This window comes from Crocodylus siamensis, chromosome 11 (genome assembly GCF_052110815.1).
Source record: "Crocodylus siamensis isolate JL-2025a chromosome 11, ASM5211081v1, whole genome shotgun sequence".
Classification (NCBI taxonomy): Eukaryota; Metazoa; Chordata; order Crocodylia; family Crocodylidae; genus Crocodylus; species Crocodylus siamensis.
Genome location: NC_143405.1, coordinates 37171035 through 37184479, shown reverse-complemented (window position 1 = coordinate 37184479; position 13445 = coordinate 37171035). Strand labels below are relative to the sequence as shown.

At 44.5% G+C, this 13445-nt stretch overlaps 1 protein-coding gene across 1 annotated transcript in view; it reads right to left on the bottom strand.

Annotated features, from left to right (window-relative positions):
• CFAP92 (cilia and flagella associated protein 92 (putative)) overlaps positions 1–13445 on the bottom strand; it is a 132593-nt gene that overhangs the window by 85138 nt on the left and 34010 nt on the right. The window contains exon 5 of the mRNA XM_090022235.1: positions 11471–11564. Coding sequence (XP_089878361.1) covers positions 11471–11564 — 94 coding nt within the window. The remainder of the gene's footprint in view (positions 1–11470; positions 11565–13445) is intronic.

The window sequence follows — 13445 nt, the reverse complement described above, 5'->3', positions numbered from 1 at the left end:
TTCGATATACAAAACAAAAGGTGTATGAATAGAAAACACTATTTAAGATGTTTTAAAAGACAGCTGTGCAGCAATGAAAATAAATATCCAACATAAAAATATAAAATATACCCCAGCAGCGACCCCAGGACCCCTGACAAGCCCCGGCCTTCCAGCAGGTAAGCAAGGGCACATGGAGGGAGGTACCTAGCCAGCTGAGAGTGGGCTAAGTGGACCGAGGAGGGTCACGCCCCCCCCCCCCCGGCTCCTACTTCGCCCAGTCGCCCAGGGAGCCGCGAGACCAGAGACTCGCAAACAGGCTGTGCAAACAGGCACACTCCTGAGCACAGTGCACGAGATGGCACAGGAGTTCGCGCAGGAGGGCAAGTGGGAGGGCCCAAGGTCCTGCCTGTGAGTCCCCCAGAGCAGACAGTCCCAGCCGTAGCCAGCCCACCAGCGGCATAACATGGATGGGCATGCACCGCACCCCGAGGGTCCCTTTGGAGTCTGTGGCCCCCCTCCGGCCACCCAGATGGAGTCCATGGTTCCAGGCTTCATTCAGACAGAGCCTTTGGCTTTTGGCTGCAGGGGCTGCCTGTCCCTTTTTCAGGCTCTGGGGCCCGGGAGCATGGCCACCTCCCCTTGTGGGGTCTGCTCCCTACTGGGGTCTCTGGCATACCAGCTGGAGGAGCTCCAAGCCACAGTCCAGAGACTGCGTGCCATCAGGGACTGTGAGAAGGAGATAGACTCCTACTGCCAGGCCCTTCTCCCCTGGGAGGTGGAGGGTAGACCACAGTATCCCTCCAGGACAAGGAAGGACCTGAGGACCTCCCCTTCTGTTCAGCCATGGGGTTGGACCAAGGTGGTCAAGGGCCCCAGGGCCCATTGCACCAAGGTCCCTGCCCTGCTGGAGCTTTGCAACAGGTATGAGCCTCTTGCAGCCCCAGCAGAGCCTGCTGATTTGCCAGCTCCTGCAGGCAACACAGAGGACACTGTAGCTACCGTCCCCATTCTCCCCAACACCAAACACAAAGTGTTAGTTGTGGGAGACTCCATCCTGAGGGGAACTGAGGAGGCAATCCACCACCCTGACCCCTTAGCTCAGGAAGTGTGCTGCTTCCCAGGGACCCACATCTGTGACATTGTGGAGAAAATCCCTAAACTCCTCCAGCCCACAGACCGCTATCCCATGCTCCTCCATGCTCCTCATTCATGTGGGCACCAATGATGTGGCTCGGAGTGCTCCTAGCCAGGACATGATGCACTTCAGGAATGTGGGTGTGGGGCTAAAGGGTCTTGGGGGCACAAGTGGTGTTTTCTTTGATCCTCCCAGTCTTGGGCTATGGGCTGAGGAGGGAGAGGATTAGCGAGCTGATGCGTGTTATGGAGCGTTAACTTACCTTTGGAGAAAAGTGCCGTTTGCTTCCACTTCAGGCCAGGTGAAGTGAACCAGACCCCCTGGCAGTGAACACCTTTGGACATGTTTTAGTTGAAAGCATTTGAAATATGAAATAAACTACCAGTACACCAATACAAGTTCTTTTAATGGCCTGGCCCCATATCGTGGTGCAGGCATGAGACTTGGAGAAACCTGAATATTTGTGACCCAAAAACATGCTATGTACTTTACAGAACCAGTTATATAAAGGGTGGTTGCTCCCACTTTCTTTCTGGGTTGAAGAGGAGATTTAGGCACTGATGCAGCAAAGCTGTTGGATTAGTAGTTGCTATCAATGAATATTGCTTTTAGGACTTTATAGCATGTGGCTGTGCTGGGTATGGGGGTGGGATTTATTTCCAGGTGCAAAATAAGAGGCTGAACTTCAGGCCTTCTGGAAAGGAGAGCACAGACTGGCAGTTCTTTGCTTTGGGGTAGGAGAATTTTGGGGAGGACTCCAGGCTTTTGGGGTTGTCTTTTTGCAGGAATGCTAGGGTGCTAACTTTTCAAAAGTAACTTTCCATGAAGACAAAGGCTCTGTAATGCAGGTGAAAAAGAAAATCCTGCAGCATCATTATAGGCTTGGCAGTGCTACACTGGCTAGCACTACGGACAAAAGGGACTTGGGGGTCACAATTGGCCACAAGATGAACATGAGCCTTCAATGAAATGCTGCGACTAGTAAAGCGACCAAAACACCAGCTTGCAATCATAGATGCTTCTCAAGCAAATCCCAGGATGTCGTTCTCCCCTTGTACTTGGCCTTGGTGAGGCCGCAGCTGGAGTACTGCGTCCAGTTTTGGGCTCCGCTATTCAAAAAGGATGTGGAGAAGCTTGAGAGGGTGCAGAGATGAGCCACATGCATGATCAGAGGTCAGGAAAACAGACCTTATAATGAGAGGCTGAGAGCAATGGGGCTATTCAGCCTGGAAAAGTGCAGGCTCAGGGGTGATCTGGTGGCCACCTATAAGTTTATTTGGGGTGCTCATCAGGATCTGGGGGAACAACTGTTCACCAGAGCCCCGCAAGGGATGACAAGATCAGATGGTCACAAACTCCACTGTGACCAGTTCAGGCTGGACATAAGAAAGAACTTCTTCACTGTCCGAGCCCCCAAGGTTTGGAACAGACTGCCACCTGAGGCAGTTCAAGCACTCACTTTGAACGCCTTCAAAACACATTTGGATGTTTATCTTGCTGGGATCCTATGATCCCTGCTGACTTCCTGCCCCTGGGGCGGGAGGCTGGACTCGATGATCCTCCGGGGTCCCTTCCAGCCCAAATGTCTATGAAATCTATGAAATCTATAAAGCTATTGGACATCCTCTAACAGAAGTCATCATAACATGCGGCTCCTAAGTATTGGAAGACAGGTTATTAGAATAATTGCCCTGCCCTACTAAATCTCAAATGATAAAGCTCCAAGGCAAGTTTAAAAGTAATTTAGTACACTGGAAGTGAATCAGAACTGGTAAAACTGAAAGTTCTAAGTTGGTTTCACTTCCATCACTGAAAGAAAACTAACTGCCTTGCCAAGAGCCTGAATCCCTGAAGACCACCACTAAAAATAAGAACTTCCAGGTGTTGGAAATAAAGAAAAGAACTAATGGCATGGAATCCATGGATGCAACTCAAGATCTATGGATCAATTTTTTGGAAACAAAAACTAACCTCCCTACTTCATGTAAAAAGGCATATAAGGAAGTGAGCCTATCTGTGGGTGTTCACAGCACCACTAGAATTTCACTGGAACAAATTTAAAAAAAGAAATGTAACATACAGTTTGTGACTTATCCTCTCAGTACAGAACCTATGTATAAAATGAGGTAAAAAGAAGGAAGTTTCCTTTCTGGAAAAAGGTTCTTTTCCAAATCTGATGAATCAGGAAGACACTGGTAATGGCAAAAAACAAGGTCATTACATTTCATTTGCTCCCCTAGAATAAACAAAGGATGTTGTCATGTAACCAGCTAGTCAGCACCTAAAGAAAAATGATTTTACAATTAAATTTATTTTAATGCCAACATTTTTTTTACATGTGAAGTTAGGAAAAACTCAGGAATGGAGAAGAACAAATGAAGGATTATGTTTCAGAATATAAATTTGTTAAAAAGTTTCTACAGTGGTAATTTGCAATATAAATGCCAGTTTAAGACAAAAAACCTCCCTTTGCCAAGTTCTAGAATCTAGCATCTAATATTTTGTAGTTAGCAAAAAGTATCTGCTTTTCATTAGACTGATTAGACAGCCTTTGTAGTAGTTTGGAAGATAAGGAATTTAATTAAAAAGATACCTGCTGAGAGAGTAACACAGCAGTGCACAGGCAGTCCAGCAAATTCTCAAATGGTTTTTCATTCAGTTTTTTAAAACAGATAGTGAAGAAACTACATGAGGGGAAAACTTTTCTTTGTTTGCTGTTTATTCATAGGAAAAAACTTGCTGAGACTCTTCAAGTAGGAGGTATTTTGGGTGACTGTGATCATGAAATACAAATACAGTATAGATGAAATCACTAGGTAGAAAATTGTGCTCATAGTTATTAGCGGTTTGACATAAAACCATGAGTATTTATCAAGTGGAGTTGCCAAGGTTTTCTCCTAGGCTAGAACTGTTTACTTCATTAAGTTAGTGAGGATTTAGTTAGGGAGCTTCTGGAGGGGTTGGACGTATTCAAGTTAGCCGGCCCGGATGATCTCCACCCTAGAGTTCTAAAGGAACTGGCCGAGGTCATTGCAAGTCCCCTGGCACGGCTTTACGAGCACTCGTGGTGCTCTGGTGAGATACCGGAGGACTGGAAGTGGGCCAACGTGGTTCCCATCTTCAAAAAAGGCAGGAAGGAGGACCCAGGAAACTATAGGCCAGTTAGTCTTACCTCGATCCTAGGCAAGCTGTTCGAGAAAATTATGCCGGCACACATCCAGGAGGGGCCAGCAGCGGACTGCATGCTTAGGGGCAACCAACACAGGTTCATCAGTGGCAGGTCCTGTCAGACCAACCTGGTGGCCTTTTACGATCAGATCACCAGATCATTAGATGCAGGGGTAGCAGTGGATATAGTCTTCCTGGACTTCCGGAAGGTTTTTGACACTCTCTCACCCCGTTCTCATTAAGAAACTGGGGGGCTGTGGTGTAGACACCCACACAGTCAAATGGGTCACCAACTGGCCGGAGGGCCGCACCCAGAGGGTGGTAGTGTATGAGTCCTTCTCAACCTGGAAGGATGTGGGCAGTGGGGTCCTCAGGGCTCGGTCCTCAGGCCCGCACTGTTCAACATCTTCATCAGTGATTTGGACGAGGGGGTAAAAAGCACCCTGCTCAAATTTGCTGATGACACTAAGATGTGGGGGGACATGGGCACACTGGAAGGATGCAACAGGCTACAATCAGACCTAGACAGGTTACAAGGGTGGGCGGATGAGAATAGGATGGGTTTCAACACAGACAAGTGCAAGGTGATGCACCTCGGAAGGAACAACCGGCACCATACCTACAGGTTAGGGAACTCCCCTCTTGTCAGCACAGAGGCGGAAAAGGATCTGGGGGTCATCATTGACTCCAAGATGAACATGGGCCGGCAGTGTGGGGAGGCAGTTAGGAAGGCCAACTGCACCTTGTCATGCATCCACAGATGCATCTCGAGCAGGTCCAAAGAGGTGATCCTCCCCTTCCATGCAGCACTGGTCAGGCCGCAGCTGGAGTACTGCATCCAGTTCTGGGCACCACTCTTCAAGAGGGATGTCGACAGCATGGAGAGGGTCCAGAGGAGGGCCACTCGTATGATCAGGGGACAACAGGGCAGGCCCTATGAGGAGAGGCTACGGGACCTGAACCTGTTTAGCCTCCAAAAGAGAAGGCTGAAGGGGGATCTTGTGGCCTGTTATAAATTAGTCAGGGGGGATCAGCAGGCACTGGGGGAGTCACTATTCCCCCAAGCACCGCCAGGAGTGACCAGGAATAACGGTCACAAGCTGGCAGAGGGTAGGTTTAGGTTAGATATCAGGAGGCGCTACTTCACGGTCAAGGCGGCTAGGGTCTGCAACCAACTTCCAAGAGAAGTGGTGCAGGCTTCTACCCTGGGGGTGTTTAAGAGGAGGTTAGATGCACACCTTGCTGGGGTCGTTTGACCCCAGTATTCTTTCCTGCCGTGGCAGGGGGTCGGACTAGATGATCTGTTCAGGTCCCTTCCGACCCTAGAAACTATGAAACTATGAATTAATAACTTGGACAATGACAATGAGTGAACACATAGTAATTGTGTAGATAACCCCAATCTGGGTAGGATAGCAGACATCAGGATTCAATATAAACCTGATAAACTGGAGGATGAAACTCGACATGGACAAAGGAACATATGCCAAGTACTGCACTTGAGAAGAAATAACCAAGTGTACAAATACAAAATAAAGAATTATTGGCTGGGCTGTAGTACTGCCAAAAAGGACCTGGGAGAACACAGCTAGCTGAATATGAGCCAATAGTATAATACTGTTGCCAAAAAACAACAGCATCTTGTAATGTATCAAGAGAAATATATGCATAGTCATGTATACCTAAGTGGTGCATAGAATACCACTTTCAGCATTCTGTAATTTGGCATGGGAACATGGCCAGCCAACAGACAGTAGGGGCTGATTGTGCACTTAGCCTACTGGCTCTTCTCAACACCTCACTCTTGGTTTACCTATCCTTTCATCAAATAAGAAGTGTTATAAGAAGTATAATTGTTACAGAATTAAGCTTCTATATATGGCATTTACAAAGGGTAAAAGTTTGGGTACGAAATAAGGGCACTAAGCACAATTACATGACAGTACTTTGGATTTGGCATTAATATTTTGATGCCCAGTTGACACCAAATTTTGATCTGTAGGCATGTAAAAGTGGTGACAAGCAGATTGAACACTGATATGAATTTAAAAAGGAGCTAAAGTGAAGTATACTAAAATATATTATTCATTCACTTGTATTCTGGTTGGGTTTTCGTAGTTCAGGCATCAAATTAATGGAGAAATAATAACTGATTTTTTTGGTAAGCAGTCTCACATGGCTCTAGAGAATCACTGGAGTGCATTACCCCTAGACTTCTTTCTATTAATGAATTTTTTTAAAGCCCTCAGAACTCTTGAGAGACACTCTGGGAACTCACAGATACTGTCAATGGTGCCATTTAATTTGTACCCTTCTAGAACAAATGTGGAAACATCAAGATCTTCTGTGAAGTCTGATCTTGAAAAACTGCATGTTTGTACTTAACAATTAGGAAAATAATTTAACCCCCCATAAAAATGACTGCTGTTCACATCAATCTGTACTACAAGCTGAATCTGCTTGACATCTAAACTAAATTACACTCCCAATTTTTCGTAAGTTCTAAGTAGAGATGTAAATGCCGGGAAAAAAACCCAGAAATTTTTTTGGGGGAAAAACAGGTATTTTTCCCCCTGAGAACTTTTTATGTTTTTTTCCTAAAAATTGGGAAAATTGAAAATTTTTTTAAAAATTAAAAACCCTCTTGTGAAATATTTTCTTTTAGAATGATGAATAAAATGTTTACAACAAGGCATCCATATATTGCTACCCTTTACTCCCCCGAAATGTTTTCTAATAACCACGTAATAGGAAGACTTTTCTGTAAGACTATCTACAGTATCAGATCATTACAATTCCTGTACACTGAAGACAAGCAGTACAGTAAAACACTTCAAATGGAAGAGCAGGATGCATTTCTGCCCCCAGGGGGCACTGCCATTTTTCACAAGAGAAGCGAGAAGGATTCAATGCCTTCTTCGCTTGTGGACTTCCTCTGTTGTTGACTTTTGATCTAGAGGTTGGTGGATCTGCTCCTGTCCTCCTGACTAGGTCTCAAAGCATAGGCAATGCATAGGGGGAGTACAGGGGGTCACGTGCCCCCCCCGAGATTGGCAACTGCTAAAGCCACTGCTGCCTTCTGCGGGTGCTTGCCACCCCCCACCTTGCTACCAATGTGGCTGCCAGCAGCTGCAGACAGTCCCCGCTCGCTGCTCATCACCCTCCCCCCGCCACCACTGACATTGCTGCTGCTGCTGCTGCTGCTGCTGTGGGTGATCACTGTGCCCCGCCAGCCTCTGGGGCCACGCATCGTTCATGCCTTAAAGGACTGGGAGTGGACAATGGTAGCAGCATCCTTTCATTCCTGTACAGATTAGAAACAAAGAGCTTATTGTCCTGCTTGCTCAAAAGCCTCAGGAGAGGAGACAGAGCAAGTCTAAAGGTTTGGGAGCTGGAAGGAACCTGCCTCCTCCTGGCCCTGTGACCCTGAGATGCACAGAAGTACAGAAGCAAAACAAAGGAGCTAAAAGAAAGTTTACTTCTTTATTGAAAGGTAAGAGCTTAAATTTCTCTGAATTCAGTATATTAAACTATATTTTAGCTGCATTAGTATATTTTCATAACCTGTGTAATTCATAATTGAATTCCTACTGATCTGATGTTTTGTGACAAATCACCCAACCTTAGCAGTGAGGTAAGGCCTGCAAGGCAGGGAAGTTTTGACAGTTAACTCTGAGAAGACCTCTCCTCCATCCATTACTAAATTTGTATATGTTGTAGCTTAGTGTTTATATATGCAAACTAGCCAGTAAATTACATTTTTCTTTTTTCTCCCTCAGCAAAACGGTGCAACCAACTTCTAGCATATGGAAGCATTTCATTGGATTTCATATGGCTCATGTTCATTGAAGGCTCATGTTCACTGCAAATTATTCTGAGAAAAAAATGTGATTTGCAAATACTGTCAAATGAAAAATGCATTTCAAAATGCTACTAGGATGACTAAACACATCTTTGTATGTACGAAGTGTCCTGCAGACATTAAAAAATTCTTTATGGGTGTAAGTGAGGAGGCAGTAGATCATAATGATGAAAGTGCAACTAACTCTTTCCAACATTCTCAGTCCAGAAGTCCTTTTGCTGCTGCTGTTGCTTCTATAACATCAGCATCACAGAGGGTTGCCCAATCAACAACCTCAAGTAACCAAATATTGCAACCAACTGTATACAAAAGACTCTCAATAGCTTCATTTGTAGACAAGATGATACCTGAAGATAAGGAAAAAATTGACCAAACTCTTGCAAGACCAGTATATTCTTCTGGGATGCCATTGTCAGTAACTGAAAATGCATACTGGAAGGAAGCTTTTAAATTACTAAGACCATCATACCATTTGCCCAACAGACATTCTTAGAGCAAGCCGCTTTTAGAGTTGGAATATAAATGTGTAATACAATCTGTGCCAGGAAAAATCAATGAAGCACTGTGTCTTGCAGTACTTACAGATGGATGAAGAAATGTGCAGGGAGAAGGAATCATAAACTTTGTGATAACAGCACCTCAATCGGTTTTTTTTACAGAAGCATTGAAACAGGAGAGAACAGGCATACTACAGAGTATATCAGTAGTAAAATATGTGAAGTCCTACAGAAGATTGGGCATGGTAAAGTGTTTGCTTTGCTGACTGACAATGCAAGTAACATGAAAGCAACATGGGAGAACATAATGGATAAATATCCACAGATTACTGTAATAGGATGTGCATTACATGGGCTAAACTTGCTTCTTAATGACATCATGAAGTTGGACATTCTGAAAAAGATCTTTAGAAGAGCAAAGGAAGTTCTAAAACATGTAAAAGCTACTCATATTGTAGCTGTAGTCTTTAAGAAGAAGCAGGAAGAAAAGAATACAAAGAATAAAATAATGTCACTCAAACTCTACAGATGGGGTAGAGTGGTGATCTCATTAGAAAGTTTACTAAAAAACAAAGAAGCTCTTCAAGAAATAGTAATAAATGAGGATCTTAAAGTACCCGGAAGTGTAAGGAACACTATACTTGAAGAGGATGTCTTCTCAGTTCAGCTGCAGAACTCCCTGAAGATTTGAAAGTCAATTTCTTCATCAATCACTGCATCTGAATTAGACAGTGCACTTTTGTCAGACATTCCTTACCAAATGGCCCAGATAAAATCAACTGTTTTGGAGAATCTAAGTGTATTTCCGCTTACAAGTACAGAAGAAAAGTGAAAGACTTTATTAACAAGCGGTAAGAATTTTGTTGCCAATCAATTTATGCTGCTGCAAACTCTTGGATCCAAGATTCAAAGGCAGAAATGTTAGTGATGATAGCACTGCTACTGCATTTGACTGGATTTCAATAGCACAGACTGAAAAAACACTGAAGCAGTAAGAGCGGCAAGCTCCAAGGCCCACCTCCACTTCCCATCTCCACTTCCCCCACCCCTCCAAGAAAGGGAAGTTTTGAAAAAAGGGGAACAAGTAGCTATGAAAGATAATAAAGATAAAGGGGGAAAGCAAACTGAGTAAATATGGATCAGTAGGCTAAGGCTGACATGAAAGGCTGCAATGCAAGCTGCCATGTGAGGTAGGCAGCTGAGAGAATGTGTTCCACCTGCACCCATGGAGCGTACACTATGAGTAGATCATAAATCATACAGAAGTAAGGCTGGAAGGTACAGCTAGGCATAAGAAGTCTCTGGTCAAAGACTGGAGCTGAGCAGACCCACATGTGAAAATGTCTGTGCATAATTACTCATAAGCTGTAGCAGATCCTGGACAACAGACCAGCAATTAAGGGGCGGTGCAATTGCATCGCCAAACCCTGCTGAATCTGCCCCTGCTCATCAGGAAACAACCTTTTATGAAGGTGTGAAGCTCTTGAGTTTTTATGTTATCCTCATTTTATGATGTTCTTTATTTTCACATTAAAAGAGAAAAGAGAGACTGACACGGCTCAATTGGCTGTATATGGTCAGGAAATGTCTGTTTAGTCTAAGAAGAAATGTTAAAGACAACAGAGACGTCAAATTTAGAAACACTAGAGAAATTCCAACAAGAGATCAATAGCTCCTCAAAACCTACTGTGAAACCATTCATGTTTGCATAACAAGCATTCAGTTTCCAACAGCTCAAAGCAGTATACTCTTCCTATTGGTATAATCAAAGCAAGGTGGTATTTACCATCAGATCCATTAACGATTGGTTTTCCACTTGCTAAAAAACATTTAAGATAGAATCAGTATGTTCTATTTGTAGGAACAATTCAGCCTTCTTTTTGAAGTTCTTCATCTCTGTAGATATTTGTGGTCTTTTTTATACTGCACATAAATATGGAACTTGAGGTAGTGGCTAGACAATTTTGTGGATAGATCCCAGGGCTGGCTGCCATTTTCATAGGCTGAACATGGCAGGGCCCCCCCACACCTCTGATTGGCCAAGGGGCCCCAGCAGTCCCACTCCTTGCAGATTGCCAGATGACCCAAAACCGTGGCTTAATCACCCTGATGCTTAATAATATGTGGATTAAGGGATTACCTGGGCTTAATCAAGGTAATTAAGCTATGGTTTTGGGCCATCTCCAAGCAGGGACGCTGGTACATGCATGTAACAAGCCAAGCCAAGGCTCCACGGACCCTGGTGCAGCCTCCCATCTGCCTGCCACAGTTGGCCCAGGACCAGGGCACAGCTGCCTAAAGCCTCCCCGCCTACAAGCAGCCCCCCACTAACAGCTCCGCATCACTGACCTACATACTCCTCCAGAATGGCCCTACATGCAGTGCCCGCTCAGGTCAGCGTCCTGGACCAAACCAGGGGGGTGCCATATGTATTCGTTCAGGCATGTGGAGAAGGGAGGGTTGAGAGGGGTAGTCTCTTAGCCTGATCGAGCCCATGGACCAGCCTCATGAAGGGCTAGATGAGTTTGACACCCCTGCTTTAAAGGGGATCTTAATGCTTTTGGTTCCTTTTTAAAAGTTATTAAAGCCAACAAACATGAACGTAAATGGACAGAGTTGGCAGTCCCTATAATCAGAGTATAATCATGAAACTCCTTGAAAAAAAACTACTTTCAGTTCTAACACAGGTGAACATATCCCAATACACATCCACTTTTACCCCTTGAGCTACCTCATTTGGCAAGCCATAGTAGTAAGTCTATTATCTTGTATAAGAATACACTTATCCAGCAACAATATCCAGGGCTAAACAGAGGACATTCTTACCTTACTGAAGGTGAGACACTTGTTCTTGATCGACAAGGTAAATTCTGCAAATCAGACACTCTCTCATATAGTTCAGCTTCATCTGTTAAAAGACCTAAACAAAATGCATGAAGGTTAGTCATATTTCCTTTTTCATTTCATCCTGTAAGACCAGTCAAAAATATTGCCATAAATGTTTACGAAAATCAAAGGTAATGTACTTTTCAACATGTGAGATTTGTCTTTAAACAATACAATTCCTTTTGTGTGGTCTAAGACACATGGAAATTAATCTAAATAAGCACAAAATACCAAGAACAAAATAAATTGATAGTGGGCTATAATGCAGGGATGGCATTCAGAGTATGTGAGCCAGAAATAAAGCATTACAAAGGCACAAGTACATCTTTCAAGGTCTTGTATAAACTAAGAACTATCAGCAGTCAATATATACTACCACCACTAAGAAATAATCAACAGAAACTGAAGATAACCAAGTGGTATTTTGTTAACAAGCCCAGCCTAACTTGTTTTCTTGGTAGTTACTGACTTCACTGTACAGAAGACTGTAGCTAGTAAGGCAGTGGTTTTCAGCTGGAGGTGTCATTGGTGGGCCTCAATGGCAGCGTTGGGATGGGAGTACAGACAGCCAATTCCCTCCTCCAATGTTTATGGCATCAAAAATTCTCCACATGTGCTGGCTGCCTCCAGCACAGAAAGCAGCAGCTGAATCGGGGTTAATCAGCTCTGCCAGCACTGGAGTTTTTCAAAGCCAACAGGAGCACCTGCAAAGAGGCTCTCTAGGAATGCTTTCCTCCTTGGCATAGCAAGGGGCAAAATTTATCCTGTAGAAGAATGTAAGATAAGAAATACATCTGGGTACAGTAGAAACTTGTTTGCATCAACACTACCAGCAGCAACTCCCCAACATTTTCCCTGGGAACACATCTATTTAGATGACACCTCCTATGACACCAAAAAAAACATTCTGGAGCAACACATTACTAGGGCACCCTCACACTGCTACTGGCACTGAATATATAATATGATAAATGACTAATGTAATCTAATAATATACCCGTAGCACCAAACAAAAACACAAAAACTGTTCACTACACTATGCTTAAGGAAGTAACTATTCTTAACAAAGGCTCCAGGAAATCATTAATGTGCTATCAAACAGAAAAAAAAAATGTACATTAGCTTAGAACTAGAGAATCTCCCTACTTAAAACAAAAGCCAATGTCTTAGCAATAGAAACGTGTTTCTTAGGGACATAACATTGTCTGCTGTTGTTGGATCAAGTATTTACAGCAACACTATACAGTAGTTTAGGACACAAAGAGAAGAAAACTCTACTCCATTGACACTGGAAGGGAGCCAGAAGGAGCAACTATTTAGGTGGAAATTTGACAAAACACAAGCAATAGCCATACGTTCCAAATAGAGGTGCATCAATACATTGGTTTGATATCAGATTGGCACCAATATAAAGAAAACTGACTGAATCGGAAATTGGCTTTTTTTTGCTTGATGTGGCCAATACATGACCCATGCACGCATGCAGCCGCAGTGCAGCATGTAGGTGGCAAGGAGCACAGCTCGGCAGCATGAAGAGCAGTGTCCAGCTGGTAAGTATGTTGTGGTGGAAGGGGAGGGGGGAGGGAAGGAGTGGGGTGGCAGATCAAGGCCCCTGCAGTGAGGGAGGGAGTAGGGCTGGGGCTGGGGCTGGGGCTGAGGCAGGGGCTGAGACAGAGGCTACACAGCTGGGGAATGGGGCACCCCAGGAAGGCATGGGGGACATGGGCCCCAGATTTGTGCAAGGTGGGGCAGGCTTCCACTGTGGGCTGGGACTGGCGCTGTGCTAGGCTCTTTGCGGCAGGGACTGGGCCAGGATGAACTCAGGGTGGGCAGTGATGCTGGGAGAGGAGGTTGGGGGGCCTATGGTGAATTTTGAGATGGTTGCAGCCCCCCCCTGCCAGTATCCTCCCTCCTA